The sequence below is a fragment of the Rhodnius prolixus genome, unplaced genomic scaffold (assembly GCF_049639745.1).
Source record: "Rhodnius prolixus isolate KJV_2025 unplaced genomic scaffold, Rpr scaffold_6, whole genome shotgun sequence".
Lineage (NCBI taxonomy): Eukaryota > Metazoa > Arthropoda > Insecta > Hemiptera > Reduviidae > Rhodnius > Rhodnius prolixus.
This window is the reverse complement of record NW_027411634.1, coordinates 9,248,272-9,270,963: the sequence shown is the minus strand read 5'-3', so window position 1 is coordinate 9,270,963 and position 22,692 is coordinate 9,248,272. Positions and strand designations below refer to the sequence as shown.

General features: G+C 31.6%; 4 protein-coding genes across 9 annotated transcripts in view; 2 read left to right on the top strand and 2 right to left on the bottom strand.

Annotated features, from left to right (window-relative positions):
• Window positions 1-14,521, top strand: part of LOC141460654 (uncharacterized) — a 66,063-nt gene extending 51,542 nt beyond the window's left edge. For all 3 annotated transcript variants that reach the window (XM_074140869.1, XM_074140868.1, XM_074140870.1), the window contains 5 exons: window positions 5,665-5,826; window positions 9,571-9,669; window positions 9,767-9,891; window positions 11,669-11,845; window positions 13,673-14,521. In XM_074140869.1, the coding sequence (XP_073996970.1) occupies window positions 5,665-5,826; window positions 9,571-9,669; window positions 9,767-9,891; window positions 11,669-11,845; window positions 13,673-13,762 (653 nt within the window). In that variant the 3' untranslated portion in view covers window positions 13,763-14,521. The remainder of the gene's footprint in view (window positions 1-5,664; window positions 5,827-9,570; window positions 9,670-9,766; window positions 9,892-11,668; window positions 11,846-13,672) is intronic.
• Window positions 1-22,692, bottom strand: part of LOC141460656 (uncharacterized) — a 96,543-nt gene that overhangs the window by 62,032 nt on the left and 11,819 nt on the right. The gene's annotated exons all lie outside the window — the stretch shown is intronic.
• LOC141460652 (uncharacterized) lies at window positions 5,278-9,325 on the bottom strand. Of its 2 annotated transcripts, none has more exons than XM_074140866.1 (4): window positions 8,993-9,325; window positions 7,567-8,610; window positions 6,561-6,733; window positions 5,278-5,548 (listed from the first exon to the last, which is right to left on the bottom strand). In XM_074140866.1, the coding sequence occupies exons 1-3, from the start codon at window positions 9,148-9,150 to the stop codon at window positions 6,631-6,633; spliced, it is 1,305 nt and encodes a 434-aa protein (XP_073996967.1). In that variant the 5' UTR covers window positions 9,151-9,325; the 3' UTR covers window positions 5,278-5,548; window positions 6,561-6,630. The 2 variants fall into 2 exon arrangements, with proteins under 2 accessions (XP_073996967.1, XP_073996966.1); XM_074140865.1 differs by having other exon boundaries at window positions 5,428-5,548; window positions 6,537-6,733.
• Window positions 15,851-21,480, top strand: LOC141460650 (uncharacterized). 2 transcript variants are annotated; one of them, XR_012462273.1, is made up of 6 exons: window positions 15,851-16,148; window positions 17,667-18,935; window positions 19,578-19,732; window positions 19,818-19,869; window positions 20,003-20,158; window positions 21,312-21,480. XR_012462273.1 is itself a non-coding variant. In XM_074140861.1 (5 exons), the coding sequence occupies exons 1-4, from the start codon at window positions 16,126-16,128 to the stop codon at window positions 19,841-19,843; spliced, it is 1,473 nt and encodes a 490-aa protein (XP_073996962.1). In that variant the 5' UTR covers window positions 15,851-16,125; the 3' UTR covers window positions 19,844-19,869; window positions 20,003-20,552. The 2 variants fall into 2 exon arrangements, 1 of the variants encoding a protein (XP_073996962.1); XM_074140861.1 differs by lacking the exon at window positions 21,312-21,480 and having other exon boundaries at window positions 20,003-20,552.

Genomic DNA, 22,692 nt, shown 5'->3' with positions numbered 1-22,692 from the left:
GACTGATTGAAGTTTTGTGGCACAACTTTAAGGTGTTAGAACGAAACTTGTTTTCTATTGTCCAAAACTAAGTGTTCTTCAACAACCGCAAATTCTTTTCTTTTCGTTTTTTTGCATGTTTTGCCAAATTTAGAAAGTGCCACAGAAGGAAATATATTATTTTCTGCATACTAAGCGAAAAGAGAAACTTTGTTATATTTTGGCAGCCATTGGCACGCGTGATTCATTTTTTATTTGTAACAGAAATATTATGCAGATATTTGTCTAAGAATGGTTTCTGTTGCCAAACCTGCTGGATTTCTTACCTCTTTCTACTGGGCACAATTCCAGAGAATATTTCCAGTTTATTTTTCTTTCCTGTAATATTAAGTCTATTGCTTTATATTAGCGTGAAAACTATGTATTTTTTATATGTAATGTTTCCATTTTTATTGAGAGAACAGTTGACAAGGTTACTGCAAGATATCGTGATTCTTTAGGGGAAAAATCGCATATCTTCAAATAAATATACGTAGAGGCAAATCATCCAGAAGTTATTAGGTCTATATTCTATTATGAATTATTTTTACTATTTTCCATTTTGACCTAAAATCTAGATAATATTTTTCCTCTTATTGCTTCTCGGGTTTGGAGATTTTCTTATTTTTATCCATTTTTTCTCCGTTCAGTACAAAACTTGAAATATTTTTTATTATTTTTGTATTTGTTGGATTATTTGGGCGGTGTACTCGTTGCAGTTTTTTGGGCTAACGCTCATCTTTAGTGAGTTTTCTGGCTATAAAACGCTTCTGCGATATCAAACTCTTTATAAAGATTTGCAACCGAATAAAGACGATCTCTGTGAATGATATCTATCAGCAAAGTTTTTTACTTATATCACTTACATTATATATTTGCAAAAACAGTTAATATAGTGCCTGTCTAAAAATAAATATATTTAAGTCCAACCAATAAATCATTTGTTTAAAAAAAAAAAATTAGCGGTTAAATTGAATTAATTAATGTGACAACTGCAATTAATTGACAGATGGCGGTCATTAAATGAATGGACTCATTTAATTTGATAATTTAGTATTGCCAGTAAGTGGTAGGTTAATGAAAGAAATTAGAGTGAATTCATCAAAAAATATTATTTTTCATTGTTTAATGGTGGTGCAAAATTTTCCCTGTCTTGTTTTAAATAATTTCACCAATTAACTATATAATAGATTAACTGTATAATTAATTAACTAACTATATAATTAACTATATGTATAATTATTACCAGCAATTAATAAATTAATTGAGCGTTTTCTAATAATTAATTTTCAAGTGAATATTTTAGTTAATAAGTTTCATTACGCTGATTGCACTTTCTCAGCAGAAAGCGATCCTGTTTGGCCTTTTTTTCCCATTTTGAATATACCTCCCTCCCATTGCACTTGGCACATTAAGTGCACACGAACAGGGTTGCCAACTTTTTTTTCTGAAATTTTGTAGGAGAATTTGATTGAAACTGCATCTTAGGGAGAGAGAGTAACATTTGCGGTAATTAATGTGCACACTGCTTAAAATTAATTTAAAAAAGTTAAAAATTTACGCTAAAATTCAAATTTTAAAGATTTCTTAAGCGCAAGTTTTGCTTTGCTGAACATTTTTTTTTTTTTGTATTAATACGTCTTTTTTGTGTGTTCCCTATCGGAAACATAAAAAATAAATAAGATTCCCTTAAAAAGTGCATATCTTCCTGAGGCTAAACATAATCTAGAAACATGAAAATTGCATAAGCCTCTCACAATCGGCTGGCTTACATACAAAATTACCATAGACTAAATATGGTTCCTTCGCTGGTATTTGCTTATAACTTTACAGCAATCCCTCATCACATTACTCTGTAAAAAACGTGCATCTAATACAGCCAATAATCTACACAGAATAAATTACAGAGCAATATACTTAGTTCGATTGCGGAATACTGATTACAATTATGATTATAGCGGGTGACCTTCCAATTGTCAGTAAAGCGATGATGCCAAAAGTAGCCTCTGCGGTTTTGTAGCCCACAGATAAGATCCACGTCTTTGCCCCCCCCCCCAAAAAACGATCTTCGTTAAAAAAAATGATTCCACAGTTGCAGCTTTATATAATACAAGGATATGGAGGTATATAACAATTTGCCCCATCTCGTACACTGTATAATCATATATAACCTCAAAATAATAACCCTCAAAAACAACTGTTCTTACTATCTAAGTTAAGATCTGAGTTTTGTGCGGTAAGGTTGAAATATTTTAATGGCAGGAAATATCGGCTTATCAATAATTATTATTATTAGCACAGTTTATCCCAAATAGAATGTGGTGATGTTATTTAAATATATATTACCTAACCAGCTGTTATTTTTTTTATACTGTCTTTGTTAAGGATAGTTTATACAATATCGTGCATTAACTACTTCATTCAGCGAGTAGTCGTGAATGGTATCTCTTAGCGAATCTACTCACCATTCAAAGAATACCAACAAAAGTATCTGATTGATTCTAATGATTAATTGGTGTTTTTTGGTAGTTTTTCATTAATAATTTTTACCTCATTTTTTTTATAAAAATTTTAAGTTTTATCTAGTGAATATTGCTGGTCTAGTTTAGCCTACAACTGTAAGCTCTGATGTCATTTTTAATTGACTAGATCTAAGTGCTTGCAGAACGCCTTCGACAATAGCTTGTGAATCTTCAAGCAACAGACAAATAGGCCTTTCTCATTTACACAGCAAGTACCGAATCGTTTCGTTTTTCATCATGAGAAAATCTGCTAAGAATTATGATCTATTCGTTTTCCAAATCTTCATCTCAAAAACTTCTGTCCATTTTATTAGCATCTTTAACTTATTAGCGTAGGCCATGATATTAACTTAGGGGATGAAAACCTGAAATAAAGCCTGGATTACAATCTTCTTATCTATCTTTCCTTCTTTCCTGGGCGCTAACAACTATGTCCTAACTAATGGGACATATTGGAATTCTGTTATAGGACTTAAAATCTCTCTAAGAATAATCTGAGGCAGGTAATAACAATCTATAACATTACAACTTTTGGTTCTTTAAGCTCGCACATTCAAATGAAAGAGGGCTGATTTCAACTGCCCAACTTATTAAACTCTAAGAGCATCTTCATTGATGAAATTACCATACGTTTCATCTATAGCTAATAAATAGATGAGTAGTCTTCTTTAAATTTTCACAGCTTCAAAGTACCCGCAGAATATCTTGAGAACCAGCTGTTACTAAGGTTTCTACGTAGCTTTAGTCTCTCTGACTGGACAATCGTTTTCAATTTTATTAGCAAGACGTTTTCATTTGGACGATAGTTAACTGGTCGTCTCTTTAAGTTTTATATTACTACAGGGGCACTTCTTTTTCCTGAATATAAATAAGAAGTAGTTGAAATTAGAAAATAAAGCAAGAAGCAATATGAAGGTAAATCCCTTACCAAAAAACTTATGTTGAAACACGTAACATGGTTTTGTTTCCAACTTGTTAAACATCAATCTTTAAAGAAATAAAAAAAAGTAGCTTTGGCTAAACTTGTATAAGAAGAACATGAACTGTGATTTATTGATCTGATAAGAAAGCACCCTCCAGGGATATTAATTTTAAGAACAGGGAGTAAAGTTGCTTTTGTGCCCTTTTTAGTTTAGATGAAGTTGTTGCCTTACTTCCATCAGGGCCTCTTTTTTCTTTTCAGGTCATCCCAATAAATGGTGAACAGTCAAGTAACGCATTAATTGTGTTCAACAGATAAGAAAATTGTATGAAAAGCAGACAGTAGTTGATTAGTAATTATTTATTTTAAATCAAGTGCCACCTAGATTCAATGATCTATTGATTTTACTAGTTATCCAAATGTATGTGCTAACGCAGTACGAAAAGTTCTGATCAAATTAAGGCAGTATTTCTGTCAGAGACTCCATGAATATCTTACAGATAAATGGACAGGCACTTCGCTGTTAGATCGAGGACTCTCTAAGCAGATTAACGAAGTATGCTTTCCGTTTTGATGACAGATAACTGATTATTCCTGTGCGGGGAACTAAACGCAAGTATTAGATTAGAGAATCACATCATAATAAGAAGAATGCTTGTCCAAGATATCAACTGAATTCTGAAACTGGCCTCGATGAACAGAATTATCTTAGTTTAGGTGGATTTATTCTAATCTTTCATCTAACTTTGAACTTTTCTTTGCAAAAACATGGCACAATTAAAGTAAGAAAAGGGTGGCTCTATTTATAAAAGGAATGCAGAAATGGTTCCCTGTCCGAATTACAGCTAACTCGTTGAACTTTAAGCAGGAATACTATAGATCTTGGCCACCCTGTCTCTCTGTAGTTGAAGAGTTCAAATAACTTACCCGATACGATAATCTAAGGAAGAGAAACTTGTACCTCCTCAAAGACAGAATCAGAGCAATTATTCCCCTTACAACAGACGAATTACCAAGGATATGCAGATGATTTTGCATCCGCTCTCCAGGAGGCGGCATAGATTCAGTCCCCACTTAAGGCTAATTATTAAACATTCAACATTACAGTCTCCAAAACGAAATTGAACTCAATAAAAATAAACTCTAAAGTTATACGATATTAACTCCAAGGTAATCCAGTTACTTATTCATGCAAAAATTAAAACAAAGATAGTTTTTTTTTAACAACAAAAACATCAATTAATACAATAATGCAGATTTGTTTGTCTAGCTTTATTCAATTTTAAAAATGTTATCAAAAAACGTTGACGCAGTTTGGTTAAAAAAAACAACAAAAATTGTTTAAACGTTTTGAAAAAACAATTATTTCTTGAACAATACCCACATTCTTCTGTCTTAACAATCATAATTGCCTCTTTACAAAGACTTTAACCTTAAAAACAGTTAATTATCTATTATTAATGAGATTTACTTTTACCAAAAAAATAAACAAAAAGCTTTAGTAATCTAACAAAACAAGTGCTTAATCAGTATCAGTGAGATATTAATCTGATATTTAAATTTATAATTTAGCCTTGATTTGAGGCAAAATAAACAAGACACGAGTAAATGGCATTTAGGATTTATTCTATGTGTCGCGAGTTATTTATCGTCTAATTTATTCCAATTCTTGAAGAGAAGGTAAAGTAAAATTATTTATTCTAGCTTTTGAAATTTGAATTAATTTGACGCCTGACTGTATCAGCGTGTCGCTGGTTGTGCACAGCTGGTGTAAGTCAATTGACGTGTACTTTAGAAAAAATTGATAGTCACTCACTTCTATATCTGAAAGTAAGGTTGGATGAAAAACTCAGATGCGAAGATATGCTTTGATTATAGCCAATTTCCTTCTTATCCAAAAAATTCTCTCTTTTAGTGTTTCATGAAGACAGATGTTTTATAACGAAATAAATTTAAAGTTCAGCGTACTAAAACTTGGTTTGTTATTTAAAAGTTTATTGCAAGCTTAACTTTTCATCTCTTCGTAAAATTGAACATCTCAAATCCGTCTCTCTATTGGCAGATAGTATTTCAGCATCCTCCTAAACTGATTTATCAATAATACTGATATATTATTTATACTTCAATTTCAAAAAACTAGAAGAAACTAGTAATAACTTTTTTTTAAATTTAGCAAATAAAATACTATATTTTTTAAAACAGGAAATGAAGGTGAATCTGCACTAGGACCACTCGCGCTGTTCTCGTTCATCGTACAAACCAAAGTTGAAAAACATCCGTACAAACAACAACATCAACAGTTGAAGTCGCTACTTAGAAACCATTTGCAAGATGGTCTACTATTGGATGCCAGAGAAAAAGGAGGTAAATTCTATTATATTACTATAAATAAATAATTATACGATTTTAATATCTAAGTTTAAACAACTGTAGTCCGGCCACTAACAAAAAAACAAGACTGTCTAAGAACGCATGCGTACCAAAAGAGGAGAAATTTTAGGCCCTTCTTGGTACCTTAGTATGGTAAGAAGTTGTTCTTTGCCATCTACGCTTGAAGTTGGTTGTTTTTAGTGCTAAAGTTAAGCTTTTGAGCTGCTGCAAAAAAGAACCAGCTGGCATATGGATCTAGTATGGAGGAACTACCCTAGTCTCATTCCATAACAGGGTAGAATTACGGGCAGCATCCCAATACTAATGGCAATTTTTTTGTTTTCAGTTATCAACAACTTAGATTGTCTAAATGTGATTTTTGTTTTGTAACGTTAACTGAATCATAATGATAGAATGTCTAAGAAAGCAAACTAAGACGACAAAGTGGCCAATTAAACAAATAAAATTATTATTTCTGAGTAATCAATTACTATTATAATTTAGCTGACTAACAAGTTGCTTTCGATTTACCATTAGGGGCGATTACTAATAATGGTTACACCCAATAATAGGGAAATACTCGTATAAACAGAAATTTTGGCAAAGCAGTCTGTAGGGCTTGGAAGTCGAAAGTCACCCAATTTACTTGAATCGCTGCCCTCAAATTAATCTAGCTAAGTACTTAGAGTTGCATAAATAATTACCAACTAAATAACAGTTGAACTTACAAACTTTAAAATAATTAGTTCTTCTTCTTTAACATTAATACAAGACAAGCAATTTTTTTGCTTTTACGTTCTACAAATAGTTGAAATTTTTCAAAAATAAGTTCACGGCGACGTGTAAGAAAAAATTGATCACCATATCAAAAATCGTGTAAATCTTTTTTCTATTCAAATAACTGTAAATAAGAATTTTATTGTTCTTATTAGTAAGCAAAAATATAGGGTAACAAATCCTAAAATACTGATCTGACAATTGTTCCTGAATCAAAGTAGTTCGAAAATCTGTCCACAAATGAAAAATGAATCTGTTTCAACAGAAAAAATGCGAAGATTGTCATATTTTGATTAGATTTTGTCTAAAATCTGCATTTTTATTCTAATCCAGTGACAAATTTCATTGAAGAACAATCTATCTATCTTCAATGGCTGACCACATAGCAGCAAAGCTATTCTTGATGTCTGAAAGCCCATACTCCACGAGGAGAGCCCTGTCGAGTGAAAGATAAAAAGGGATAAATCTATCGATTTGTGGCAAAGCCAAAGAAGTATTATACCCAATAAGGCCAGCTTTACTGGTGCAAAGTTGGCCATAGTTAAACCAGATACAGGGAGAGGATTTGTAGCTGCTTAAACAAATCATTGCGGTGCATTTTTTTATTCAATAAATCTGCATTTTTATGCAAAAATGATTGATAGAAGCAATTTTTTTCCATTGGTCGGATTTATTTTAGTCTCAGAACCTAATCGAATGCTGTTAGCATTGCTCGTGATGCTTTCTTGAAATTGAAACAATGCTACTTCAATAACTGGTAAGTAATAAAAATTGTAATTTTATTTCTTCTATGCACATGAAGCAAGAAAGGCAGTTCTAAACTGAGTAGCTAATTTGTCAAGAACATATTGAACGTATTTTGAGATAAACCTAAGAAGCTGCTTTTTTTAATAATATTTATAATGAAGACAAACTCTTTACTGGGCAACAATAAAAGAGTACAAAATTAAATCTGACCTTAATATATTTTTAGCGAATCCATTGTAGTTCAAAGTGTTTGGAGAATCTGTCTCATTACAAGAATCACAAGTGGTTGTCACTTCAACTATATTGACATTGCTTGAAGGATTATTGTTTTCATTTATCTCCAGTTCTCTAAGTACCATTTCGTAGAACATTCTTGATTCAGTATCAATTTCATCATCAATACCCAGAACGTCATCACTGAAATCTATTTCTTTAAAATCCATAACATTAGTTAACAATTCAATACGGTCTCCATTACCAACAAATGCCTTACTATTTATTGAGTTCAGCACTCTGTTCATAATCGATCTGTTGGAAACATTCTCGCATGAATCTGTCTTGTAACTAAGTGTTTCTGGTGCATCATCGTTATGGTCCATTGAAATCTTGTGCATATATTCAGATATATCTGCAACTTTAGTTGTAGCAATAAAGTCTGGTGGCAAATATCTCGTTCTCCGTTCCAAAGAAGACATTACTTTTTTAAAATTCTCAGTTCTTTTATTCATACTGTTAATCTGATTCAAATAATAAACCGTATGATAGATATTCAACCAAAATTTTGCAAACTTTAACGCTGCAATATCCAAATCTACATCAACATACTTTAATATAGATCTAGCGCAATTAATATTGCATAAAGTTTCAATACAGTTGGTAACAAATTTATAGATTTGCTTATGGCTTAATCTAGTTTTCAAAAGTTTTTCATAAATTGTATCAATTTTAAACCATTCTGGTTCGTTCATTTCATTTAGTAAATTAACCACAAAACCAATCGTTCTGTTGCCTAACCGGGTGCCTAGGCAACGTAGCGCTTTCTTAACTGTTTTCTTATAGAGTGCCGCGTTCATTTCGCTAATTTTCATTTTAAAATTTTGTACACAGATAATATCACTGAATTGATAGAATCTTTTCTTTTGTAACAGATTAATTTGTAATTTTCTTTGTGGGTTAAAATTTATTTGTGAATCTTGCTCAATATTTCTTCTTCTTGAATTTAATTTTGATTTTCTTCTCTTTTGAAGGGAATTGCTTTAAACAAAGATAAATAACATTTTATTTAAAAATGGTATATTTAAACACACTTTCAACGATTCGTAGTTAAACCTAACTCTTGTAATGCGACGTTACTCTTAATCAGTGGTTCAAAACGTTCAGTTAATAGCTATGTACTTCAGACGATCAAGTCCAAAACGAACTAGGCCTAAGTAACCTTCTCACAAGCACAAGCAAAATAAGCATCGACCTTTACTCGAAACAGTCTAAGCTCCCTTAATCGTGAGCCTATTCTAATCTATTGTAATCCTAAAAAGCCTGATCCCCAAAAAAATCTATAATAAAATGGATGGGTGTATAAATCAATTTTACTTCAATCCATCATTCAATCAATATTCAATCTTAAATCTTAACTTACCTTATATTTCCTTTAATTGTGAATTCATCTATCAATTGATTCAAATTACAATTCCCTATCTTGATTTCATTATTTGTAGCATATTTCTTTTTTTTCGTTCGGCGTCTAATAATTAGGAATTTCGATTCAGATTTGTGGTTAATGTAAGGTGATTTCATTTTGATGTAATTCTCTTAAGACTTATATTTGTAAGTAAACATTTGCTTTTGAAATTTGGTAGATATTTTTACGAAGGTGTGTGTTTGTATTTGTGTGAATGATTTTGAAAATTAATGGTATCGAAAAATCTTGGCTGTCATTTCAATTATTTATATTTAGTAGTTAAATAACATCTGTTTCCCCACTTTGTACCTTGGAAATAACAAATTTTATTACTAAATTTTAATATGGATACCCTAAGAATACCAATATCTAATTTCTCCATTGAGGATAAGAGGTAAATTGTACGATGTTCCTTTGGAAATCAAAAGACAATCAATTCAAATTCTTACAAGACCTGGGTCATGAAATAGAAAGACTAGATTGTAGTTTTTAAAAAATAATTTTAGCCCAATAATATTCACAACTTTCTGTTCTAGTTATGTTCCCATTGGTGCACTTCACAGAAGACCGGAACTCTTTGAAAAAGCGACTCTCTGATGAGTACCTGTTGGAAAATGACTTTTTACTTCATCAAGGTGATATTTCCACTCTAATAATTTGCTCTCTCAATTTAAATAAATAAATATTACCTAAAGATAAAAAAAATATCTAAAAATTACCAAATATTTTTAGGTGTTTACCGTGAAGTAAGGAACATATGCCCAGAAGGGGATATTCAAAATCTAGAAAATATCCTCCCACAACATGTAGGCTATATATTGCTAGGTTTTAAAAGTATTGACAGAAATTTCAGCCAGGTAAGGCTAGTTTGTACATAATTTAAAACATAATATAAAAAAAGTAAAAGTAAAGTAATACTCTATTTTTCCTGGAAGAGTCCAACATCCAATTAGGTATCGTGAATAGGGGCGGAAGCTCATACTTTACTGCAAAGAATTTTTCCTAACAAAATAAAAAGTAGCCAACCATACACGGGATTCGAACTGGGGATATCTTACTTACAAAATCACGCTTCGTAACCCTATAATATAATGTGTATTGAATGGTGATCCAAACTCGTGACGGCTTCATTTCATTGAATATTGAAGATCAAAAATAGATTGATGTCCAGAAGACATTTCCATAACAGTTACCTTCAACAATAAGATAAGATTAGAAAAGGGACGGGACCTGTGCCCCACAGCACCGCAGCCATAAGAGGATCTAGTAGACGAAATCTGCCCTACTAAAGAGGTTGAGGACTTTCCCTACTAGTTCTTTTTGCGCTTCTATCTTCTTTGGTCTCAAACAGCCAAAGGTTTCATAGCGCAATCGAACAACAAGTAGGAGGTCGTTTCCTTTTCTTCCTGACACAAACTGCATAGCGGTTCCGAACTAATAAGCCCCCATCTTGTACAGATCCTTCCTGCATCTACCATACCCCCGTGAATAGGCCTGTAATCAGAATAATCTGAATTCTACCCAAGCACAGAGTCTCTTCGGCTCATCGCTACACAGTGTACACTTACTGAGTCTGAACATTCAACAATAAGTTCAATATCAACTACTAAAAGAATAACATAAGATAATATACCTAAATAACTAAAGATTCTGCCTAATTTTTTCCCCCATTTTTCTTACGATTAAATAAAATTCCCAACAGAACGATAACAAGAATCGCCATAGATAAACAGTTTTGTGTAAATGAACAGCTTAAAACTTGTTACAAAATATTGAATCCTTTGCCATGACTGACCAAGAACAACCCCCCTAGTTCTTGGTCATTATTTCTACGTTTTCAACACCATTTTTGCATTGTTCAAAATAGTAAGGGGGACTTTGTTTCTCTTTTAAAAAAAAAACAAGAGAAAAGTACAAAAAACTAAGCAGAAAACTGAATTCAAATGGAAAAGCCATGAAGAGAGGTTAATTGTTAAACAATCTGATCTTCGTATCGGCATGTTGACATGAAAAACTCGCCACTAGAATTTCCATCAGCGTGTAATATTAAAAAAAGCTGTGCTTTTTTTTTAAAAAAAAATTGTAACCATTCTTTAAAGAGATAACTGCATTTAGGCGACCAGATTTGCTGTTTGTTACAAATAAAGATTAAATGATTTATTTTAATAAAATTTGGGATCACTTTACCGCATAATTTTTGTAATTTATAGCGATTTTCCCGTTCTAAGTTTCAAATTTAAGTTAACAGATCTAAGTTTCATGAAACTTTCATATTTAAATTAAAGTAAAAGAAAGCCGAACTGTGTTTGCGTTTGATTTTTTTCACATACAAGGCCAAAGTGAAAATAAAATGTAACTGATCTAAATGCAAGGTGTATTGGAGCTGATATTGGTTCGAACAAAACCCCTCTTGAAGTCGTCGATCCAGTCGACGAGGAGGAGTACATTTCCTTTGTTTATGCCATTCTCCAAAATTATATCTCTTAAAATAGCTCGTTGAAGATTATACGTAGTATGAATTCATGTTTTAGCTAACTTGTAATGTCGTATGAACTTATTGTTGCAACGTTCTGCATCATACTTTCAATAATTTATGTTATTGTTCTTTAACCTTATTGATTCTATTGATTTCAGGTGATGGTAGATTCATGGAAAGACTGGACTGGAGCTAGATATATTTACATGTACCTGCCAGATGAGTTAGGTTTAGCCAGAATAAGTTTCTATACCAGAGAAGCGCCAGATAGTTTAAACATGTTCATGTACGTGGTACTGGTAGAGTGTAGAACGGTAAACACTCGCGAAAGACAGGTAAGAACAATCATATTACAAATATATTATTAAGTAAGCTAGAAAGGTAACATAAAAGTTAATTAATAGATATATAAAAAGCTAAAAATCATTGAAAGCAGATACATCTTGATCCGGGATTCTCGACTTTAACTTAAACTTAGTGAGAAAAATACTGTAACCAGAAGTAACAATTTTGTATTTAATCACTAAGGCTCTAAGGCTAAAGATTTTCTCTTGGCTAAAAAGACTAAGTTACAAGTTACAGAGGGAGGTTGAACTTCAAGAAATGAAGTTGAACGAAGAACATATAAAAGTTGGTTGAAGTATTACGCAGAAGAGCTTAACGACTTTAATTTGGAAACAAGTATTCGAAGATTCTACTTTATATTTAAATAATGATGTCAAAATTTAGCTAAACAATACTCTGTTTTCCTGATTGCTTGGGCGGCAATCTACAAGAGGAAAATAATTACTGCAGCGGAAGGATCTCCGCTATTAGACTTGCACACAGAAAAGAAAAAAAAACTTCAAATAATAAACCAGTGGACATCATTATAATATCATTATGAACTTTAAGAATGAATACGTCCGCTGAAGCCACGCCTCCTGTCTCCTCAGTCTGCATTTTGTGCTGGGAGGAAGTTATCAAGAAATAATTGAGTCAATAATTGCATGATATGCAGGAATGCATTCCTTATTTCTCTTCATACCAATTTCTCTCTTTAAATATCTGTGCAGTGATTTGGATTGGTATTAAGAGTAATTCTGTTTCTTCGCTCTCAAAATGATAAGTTTTGTTGATTTATTTATTTTTTAATGTATCCTTGAACATTCTAAATTTACAATTGCACTTGTTCACAAAATTATGGGGCTAGAAAACAATTCTAGAATTTAATATAAGATAAAGAAATAGAAACTTGGCTAGTTACAGTCCAAGAAAGGAGAGATGTTAGTACCAAATGCAAGGAACAGGCAAGCTAGTTTTTGGTTTGGGAACGAAACAGCTCTAAAAAGAACTGACTATTTCGTAAAGCGAAAAATGCATGAAGTATAACTATTCACAAAGGAGGAAGCTTTGTAACCTGAAATAAAAGACAGCAAGGTGGCTGGGTCTCTGGAGTTCTGACTCAGATGTAATAGAAGGACACAAAGGAAGCTATGTTGACAGAAGAGATTAGAATTTGCCTAGATAAGAGTTATGTAAATAAAGGAATCTTGAGACATCCCGGACCAGTGCTTTTATTTGATAGTCATTTTGGCTAAATATCGTTGGCCGTCAGCGTAGATGTTATTGCAGAGGTGTGGTAAAATCATTGTTACGCTCTATTTGCAGCAGTTATTTAAATTTTTATTTATTTTTAGTTGATTGTTAATAGTTTCAGCGTAAATGTTGTTCTGTTCGGATCTCCGCACCTAAATTCCTGAAGAATAATCAGGTCTATTACCCCCAAGGAGCTAGCACCAGGTTTTTAATATTACTGTCTAAAAGAAAGTCAGTATATACACAAATACAGTGTATTTGTAAATAAAATTAAGTATTAAAACTGTCAGGTAGGACAGTTGTATAAGGGTTGACCATCAAGAACTGCACGAAAAAGTGTAACGTTGAAAAACACCCTACTTTAACAATTTTTTTCTCTTTTTCTATAAAAGATAAAATTCCCAAATTATAGGGCAAATCCTCCATTATAACTGTAATGTTTAGGAACAACCCATTATTACGAAAATGAAGGGGACTAATAATTAATTCTTATTTTAGATCAGTAAATTTTTTTTTTTTTATTTACTTCGCAAAACAAATAATTAACTTATTGATATATATTTTTTTTGTATCATTGATTGCAGATGAAGTTACTGGATTTTGCCCAGAGAATGCGTGTTGAACGAATGTCTGGCTACATTTCTGTCTACAGTATTTCAATGGAAGAATCGTGAACTAACAAAAAAACAAAACTAACTCCAAAATATTCCATTTCTTTTATTTTTTTTATAAACCCAATAAGTATGTTACAATATATGGAAAAATATATATTTTTTTGTGAAAAAGAATAAAATCAAAATGTGATAGCAACAATATAATATAGCAACAAGTAATGATCTCGGTTGTTAATTATTATTTATTTTCATTTTTTGTAATTATCCGAATAAATAATTAAATATATTTTTTCTTTTGTAATTTTATTAAATATTATACCAAAGGATAAGTTGATGTATTAATATCCTTAGTTTCCAAATTTAAGAAATTTATAGCTAGATCTTTTTAACATATTTGATATTTTTTTCATTGAAGTTAGACCGAACTAATATGATTTAATTTTTTATTAATAACTATAAATTGTTTCTGGGATTTTGTTTGATTTTTTAAGTTCATTTATAAATTTGAATGATCGGAAATTCTGCCCAACATATAAATACATGTTAGCTAGGTAGCTATACTATCATTTATAAAATAGAACTTAATAGATTCTTAAAAATAAATGTATTTAAATTGTATTGAATAAAGTCAGAAGGCTTTCTCACTATTAAAAATGTCTTGTTTTATGAATTAATAAAACATTAAGAAATCAAACTGTATATTCAAAACAACAATAAAAAAGAAGAAGAAAAGCTTTATAGTAAAGTAAATTTAGTAACTTTAATGTATTTGTATTTAAACATTTATTCTGGCATAAAACAATATTAATAAAACCTTTTTATAAATTCGTTTATTTTCAAAAACCTGTATGTGCTCTGTTTTATTTTCTACTTGAGCCCAGCATCAATATCAGATCATTGCGCCTGAAGCTTCTTTCGTTGTGCTAATGAATATATAAATATAATTATATTAATTAAAATAGGACACCAACAGGCACTAAGAACCACCAAAAGTGCATTTCTCATGCTAATTTATAGAAGATAAAATATTAATAAAAATTTAATGCAGTAAAATTACTTAAATGATATCGTTATAAAAATTTGAATAAAACACATTAGCTTCTTTTCTTCGTTTCTAAATGGCTGAAATTAAGAGCTGAAATATTGGTTACTTGCTGATTTGTGAACCTTTTAGTGTTCAATCAACCCTCATACTTACTTTTAAAACTAAGTTTTTGTTAAGGAGATTTTTGTACCTTTTGGATATATTTTTCTTTTTGTTCCCTGTCTTGGACGATTTTAAATATATCTAATGATAAATAAATATTTGGGTATCTAGAATAATTAGGCTTATCTATGACTGCAACAATTCCTCTGCCACTTCTTCCTACCAAATTTTATTAAAATATCGCCGCGAAGATTTACAGAGTTATTATTTAATATTAGTTTAAAGAGGGTCTTATTTCTTAGAAGCAAAACTCCCTTCTTAAAATATATACCATTGAGACTTCTAAAATGAAAATATACATTTAATTTTTATTAAAATGACGCTTCATTCCTAAAAATTGGTTCACGCATCGATAATTTGAAACAATTGCAATACGTTCTGTTATTAGTTGTAAGAAAAGGACGGCACTTTTACATAGGGTAGCCCTAACCCCTATCATCCTGCTAAATTTTATCAAAATCAGGATAAAATTTACAGAGTTATTAAGTAATAAATATTTAAGAGGGGTCCATACATAAATGGAGCTAACTCACCTTCCATGGCATACAGAGCTTTGAGATTCTTAAGAGGCTCATCTACATGATATTCCAAATCGAATAACACTTCATTCATGAAAGTAGTTTAACCTGTTTAGGCGCTACTTTAATGAAAAATTGGAAATTTTATCTTTTATATAATAGAAAAAGAGTTAAATAAAACTGTGGAAGTTGGGTGTTTTTCAACGTTACTTTTTCGTACACATATATATTTAAAGAAGTGAAAATGATTGCGGTAATTTTAATTAAAAAAAATGCATCTCTAAGCTATCTATCAGTATTTGCTAGAACTACACAATACAATTTTACTTATAAAGTGTTTCTCATCTAATTTGCAACTATTTTTTTTTATTATTATTATTATTTCTTTCATCAATAGTAGTAAAAATTAAAATAAACAGCTGTAAACTGTTAATTATGTCTTTAAAAAAACTATTTTTTATTCCAAATCATGAAATTCACTACTCTATAAAAAATTTTTCGTTTTCCAATGTACAAACCAGAGTTCATCCAAAAATGTTTTAAGAATCTAAATAGGTATTTATTATGTACCAGTACGAAACTTGCATAACTGTTCACAATAACATTTATTACAAACAAATCGTGCGCCACAGTTATTCATCAAGTTTTAATCTAAATTACCATAAACCGATTCTAAAGAAAAACTTTTAGAATTACTTATGGATTACAGTCCTGAAGAAATGTAAGTTTTCATTCAGAATTAATTTATATTATAAGTATATTATTTTATTATTATCTTATTTCCTAAGTCTTATTCAAGTTTATAACTATTGCAAAACATCAATTAGTCAGAATGAAAGTGATCTGTTGTAATTTGGTTTTTTACTCACATTTGTCAATTTTATTACTAAATTTTTAATCTCTCAAAGTTGTAAAAATACTTATAAACCTTCCCACGTCTTTAGTGCGTAATCCGAGATAATTTCCCTGTCAAGGGAAGGGATTAGCTATGAGGTTAGCATACTGGACTCCCACGCGGAGGTCCCGGGTTCGAATCCAGCAGCTGACCCTTAGATTTTCTCTTCCTAGGAGCTTCTTACAGCCACTGTCCGGTGATGGACAGTGTTGTCTGTAACGAGAGAGAGAGGCCGGCAGTGCACTGGAAAAAGCACCGAGCGCTAATAACCTCAGCTGTTGATGCGCAAATAATAATAATAATAATAATAATAAGGGAAGGGATTAGCTATGCGGTTAGCGTACTGGACTCCCACGCGGAGGTCCCGGGTTCGAATCCAGCAGCTGACCCTTAGATTTTCTCTTCCTAGGAGCTTCTTACAGCTCACTGTCCGGTGATGGACAGTGTAACGAGAGAACACTGTCCGGAGGCCGGCAGTGCACTGGAAAAAGCTCCGGGCGCTAATGACCTCAGCTGTTGATGCGCCAAAAAAAAAAAAAAAAAAAAAAAAAAAAAAATAAGGGAAGGGATTAGCTATGCGGTTAGCGTACTGGACTCCCACGCGAAGGTCCCGGGTTCGAATCCAGCAGCTGACCCTTAGATTTTCTCTTCCTAGGAGCTTCTTACAGCTCACTGTCCGGTGATGGACAGTGTTGTCTGTAACGAGAGAACACTGTCCGGAGGCCGGTAGTGCACTGGAAAAAGCTCCGGGCGCTAATAACCTCAGATGTTGATGCGCCAAAAAAAAAAAAAATTTCCCTGTCTGTGCGGTGAACATTAAGTTCAAATCCATGAGGACTAGCTCTCTAAAAATAACTACCCCACTAAGACTTCATCTGCAATTTAAATTGAAATTAATTGAGTGTCTTCCTTTAGAATGAAGTCTTTCAAGAGAAAAATTTGTAACAACTTAAAACAGTCTTTCAACAGGGCATTACACGATATGTAAAGGTTTTTCCCTGTGAAGAATCACTGCTCTCTAAAGAATCGTTTCAGTGTAAAACTGTACAATTTCAGTCAGTAAAGAATAATAAATAATTACATATTTATTTTGGCAGAAATTCAGAGGATAATAAAAATGTGGAAGTTAGAACCTGGGGAATTACTCAATGAAATGTTTCTGGATAATTTTAATTTAACTCCAAAATTAATTTTCCGTGTTTGTAAGAGAAATTTAGGAGAGTTTTCAATTTATATGTATCATCAGCTGTTATTGGCTTAAATCTTATGGCATATTTAGCAAAACAAACATACTTTACACAGATTATAATGCAGAAATATTAGTAAATTTTTTGGTTTTTCCAGCTTAGCAGAACCTAGCCAATTTAATTCATCAATAAAACTAGAATGGTCTAATGATCACATACTGTTGAATTATGAACCAGATGAAGATGATGCGCAAAATGACAATCTTTCAGAAAATAATGTAGAACAGAAAAGAAATTTACATGAAAACCAAAATGAACCAATCATTGGTCTAAGTTTACACGGATTAGACATAATACCAGATATGTCGGACGTAATTCTTGACAATCAAAACGATGTACAAAAGATTAGTTATAGATTTAATGAGCTAGTTAAAGATTCTAAACTAATTTACAATAAAATGAACATGTACTGTATCAGTACCACAGTGGATACAGTTAGAAAGATGGAAGTAAAACAATGGGATGCTGTCAGAGATATGTATGAAAAATTGAAAGTAAAAGAAATAACACACGACGAATTGAACGTTTTAGTTTGTAAAATATTAGAAGATATTTATGGTGAAACAGAGGTTATGAAAATATTGAACCAATACGATAAGAACATTGATAAAGCTGTTTTAATATTTGGAAAATATGTATTTAGTAGATACAACGAAGCTTTTATCGATGGAATTAGATTGTACAACGGAATGAAATCGTTTGTTCGTGATAATAGTAATAAATACTTGTTATCTCACAAAAAGCCAAGTTTAAATAAAGAGAAAATGAACGTTGACGATAAAATCTTTGAAAGGAAGAAAAAAACGCCCGTCACAAAAAGAAAATGTTACGCTTGCAGCGAAAATAGAAAGAAGCTGATGGAAAACAAAACGAAACAAATAATCCCAAATAGTCCAACATTATGTACACCGGCCACTAGAAAGGTTAGCTATATTAAAACTAATTTAGTTGGTTTAAAAACTCAAGTTCAAGAAATCAAAACATCTCAAACACCAAATTTACACAAAACTGAAAGTTTAATTAAGAACAAATTGAATAAAAATTATCAAATTAATCGTAACAAATTTGATAAAACTATGAATCCATCATATTCAGAAGGTGATATCAATTTAAATGATGATAAATTAATTACTGATGAAAACAGCGAAGAGGTAATCATTAAAGCGGCTTCGTGTTCTGAAATTACGAGTAAAAGATCTGAGGACATACTAACGACACTAATGAAAAGTAAAGGAAGCGATAAAAAAACGAGAAGCAATTTAACAATACGTCTAGAGAAAGAGTTTCTTCCACAAGAGCCTATATATGAGTGCCAAATCGGCTCGATTCAACGACATTTTGCAATTGCGGTAACAAAACTGAAAAGGTAATAATATTTTATGTAAAGGTTGACACAATTTTATTTCTACTCAAAATTAGCGCTCTGAATTCCTTTCAAATGAATTCATTCATAATAAATAATTCTTTGGGGGAATCCAAAAAGTTTTCTATCCAAAGCGCAGGAACGCGGCTCCAATATTATTTGTCTATATTGCAGGACATATCTGTCTGGTATGGACCTCTACATTAAACGGGAATTAGGAAAAACAAAAATGAATACTGCTCTGCCACAATTCCGTGACATTGTTTAAAACAAACTGTTACGTTAGAGAATAAAACATAGAATTAAATGAAAAATCACTGCTAAGTAAACTTGATATTCCGATTAGACTCAGGGAGGATTCTATTCCCCACGCACCACCAATGGGGTGGCATATCTTTAGGCTATGTGACCACCAAAAATGTTTCTTTTTCAAAAATCTTTCATTAAGAAGCTTTGATCGGGAATTTACACGTCATTTCCAGAAACGTATCTGTATGTACAAACAATTTTTCTGTATTTCTATAAAAATAATTTTTTTTTAAGAGAAAATATCTTTATATTTCTCTGCTAAATTGCTAAACTAACGTCCCAGGACATTAATAAACGTATTTCTATTTCTATTTATAAATTGAAATTTCTTTTCAGTTGTCTAAATGGTATTCCAGGAACAGTAAAAGCCTTGTTGCCAAATTTAATATTAATAATCGTCTTTTCTTTGTGTAAGAATCAATTGGTCCATACAAATCTGTATTGTGCCGCAACTGATTGGTTTAAAAGTAAAATGCGAAATGTTCTAATTGGTAAGTGGACTTCCTTTAAATAATAATAATGATACATTTTTATTTTTAAAAAAACTATAAATTTGAAATGTTTACAACTTTACAGGAGCGCTTCGATGCATTGAAAAATAAAGAAGAAAACACATGTTCAATATTTGGTAGATAGAAATATTTATTTAATAACTTTTGTTGTCTCTTTTCTTTTATTCTGAAACATTTTTCAAAAATAAAAATTTAATAAACAAAATTAGAAATACAAAGCGTTACTTTAAAGATTTCATGTGTTTTTAGTTATCTATTGAAAATATGGAAACATTCCCACATCTGGTAAATTGTCTACGGATTTTTCGCAAACTTCTGAACATTAAACAACATATTTGGTTCGCAGTATCAACTAACAACAGTTAGTAGAAACTAGTTCAAAGAAGATAACCTTTTACAATAAAAGTTTGTAGTTTTCTATTTGAAATGTTATAAAGACTTTTCTGCCTATTTTGTTTTGGGTTGGGCTGTCCACAAACGCAAACATAAACGTTCACTCTAATTTCTGAATTAAACAAAAACGGTTTTTCAATAATCCATCCCAAAATGGACATTTTCAATAAAGACTCAAATTTTGGGAAGTGCAGAACATTGCTAACTTTCTCACCCTTGGATTAAAAAAAAAAAAAAGATGAAGAAAAAGAAGAAATTTCCTTGAGTTAAAGAAAGTTCTTTAGAGTTCATTCTTCCGGCCTTGATTGCCATCACTTGTGAAAGAAAATTTAATGTTTCTTTTTCCAAGTTGTGTTCATTAGCTAATGATTACAATATGGCGAATTAAAACTGTTTTTTAACAAGACTTATTTTCTTCTTGGCTATTTACAAATTAGATTAACATAGTAATGACATAAAAACAGTTGTTTTAGAAGACTAAATGTTATCTAGGATGAAACCAACGTTTAGAGCTGGGTTAGAGAAGCGTAGTAGAGTAAGGAATCGACTCCCACGCCGCTAGGAAATTGGTAAGTGACTAATGTGATAGTCAGTTGCGAAGATCCAGTCAAATGGGAAGCAAAGCTGGTTCAGAGTCTGCACAACTTATCTAATAGCAAGGAACAGTATAGCACTATAAGAATAATTTTCCAATATTTGATTATGGATTCATTTGGAATCAGTTTATCAATAATTGAGGAAGATGATAGTCAATAGAAACTATAATTAAACTTTTTTAAAGGCGCCACGATAGCCGAGCGGGTTAGGCTGGAAACATAGTGGAGCGGCGAGCAAAGCGGCGATGATAGCGAAGAGCGAAGCGGCGAAATCAAACACAAGTAAACATATGGGACCGCGCATAGTGGCGAGCAAAGCGAAGATAGAGCAACTCTATCTATTTCTAGTTTTTGTTTTTGCCGCTTTGCTCTTCGCTATCATCGCCGCTTTGCCCGCCGCTCCACTATGTTTCCAGCCTTAGAGGGCGAGGCCCGCAAAGCTAAATTGTATTGCGGTATAGTGGGTTCGATTCCCTGTATTAAAACAGGGTTGATCGTCAAAAACTGCACGAAAAAGCGTAACATTGAAAAAACACCCAACTTTGACAATTTTTTTCTCTTTTTTCTAGGTCTTGGGTTTTATTTAATGGTTATTGTGAAATATTTATAGTAAAGTACGTTTACTATTCGTCTCCGTCCATGACACCTAATTTGGCAGTTGGACGTAAGGTGTACTTGAAAAAAAAATTAGTAGTAAAAAATTAAATAAGTAAAAGAACTGTCCAATAAGCTTGCACTAATTATGCAACCAAGAAGACGTAACTGCGCTCAAATAAATACATAATTAATAAACAAATAAATAAATAAATCTATGCTTATAATAATTGTAGTTTTTACAGCCTAAAATACTTTTAGCCAAAGTAGTGTTTAATACAATCAAATTGTTAAAAATATCTTGTAAGATATGAATGAATCCAATTAATGAGAATTTCTAAATATAAAGTGTCAAAAACATGGCCGCCATCTAAAATTCAAAGCAACACCTACTTACTGAACATAACTAATTCACGATTAACGATAAAAACTTGGGTTTAAAAATAAAAAAATGGAAAATACACTAGAATTTGTTTTTTCTAGATACGCTCTAGTTTACCACTCAAACAAGTGATAGCACAATTTCTTAAAATCTTATATCAAAATTTAAATAACTTTTCTTAAAATTAGTTTTCATAATTTATAATTTGAAATTTATTTATCCTAATAGTTCCTAAATTGCAAACTATGTTTCACAGCAACCATAAATGCTATAACTATAAAACTAAAAATAAATTATGCCAGGAAAAAAATAAATAAATAAATAAACTATTTTTCTAATTTTACTATTTTATTTGTTGCATAAACGGTAAGCTATCTTTTGGGAGCAATGCAGGCAATGAATGTAAATTGTTCACCTCCAGCTCTCACTTTCAAAGGGGATACCGATGCGTCAAGAAGAAGGCAGACGAAAGAGGCTGAATCACCAGATACCCACGAGTACTATGAAACCTTCTTATAAAGTGTTGTTTTGTTTCATTTGACCCATCACAGGAATCACAGATCGATGATTGGGCAAGGTTGTAATTGAATAAATAATAAGAATAAGAGTAGCGAGTCCTAGATAGACTGATGGATCAGGTTCTTGCTACAAATGAAGCAGAACCAACAAAGCCTAGAAGCCTCTTTGGCTTAAAGACCGCCATTGTGGGATCTTTACAGTTTCCAGTGTAAATAAATTATATTCTAATTCCAAATATTTTCCTTATCTCGCTAGAAGAAGTAAAAATATAATATTTATTTATAATAGTGTGATAGTTCATTTAGACATGCACATTTTTGAGAATATACCTACTATTTCCATTAACTATCAACAACTCTGGTTTATTTTATGTCCTAAAGAGGAACCAATGTAATATTTAAGACAGCTATCCACTAGAAACCACTGGCCTAGATCATTATTAGAAATAATAACCA

Excerpts from the sequence above, each read along its gene's own strand:
- LOC141460652 (XM_074140866.1), bottom strand. The coding sequence starts at position 9,150 with ATGAAATCACCTTACATTAACCACAAATCTGAATCGAAATTCCTAATT. Across the intron at positions 8,611-8,992 it reads ACAATTAAAGGAAATATAAG|CAATTCCCTTCAAAAGAGAA; the intron begins GTAAGTTAAGAT and ends CTTTGTTTAAAG. Across the intron at positions 6,734-7,566 it reads TTCGCTAAAAATATATTAAG|TTATTTGAATAGAAAAAAGA; the intron begins GTCAGATTTAAT and ends TCTTATTTACAG.
- LOC141460650 (XM_074140861.1), top strand. The coding sequence starts at position 16,126 with ATGGATTACAGTCCTGAAGAAAT. Across the intron at positions 16,149-17,666 it reads GATTACAGTCCTGAAGAAAT|CTTAGCAGAACCTAGCCAAT; the intron begins GTAAGTTTTCAT and ends TGGTTTTTCCAG. Across the intron at positions 18,936-19,577 it reads GCGGTAACAAAACTGAAAAG|TTGTCTAAATGGTATTCCAG; the intron begins GTAATAATATTT and ends ATTTCTTTTCAG.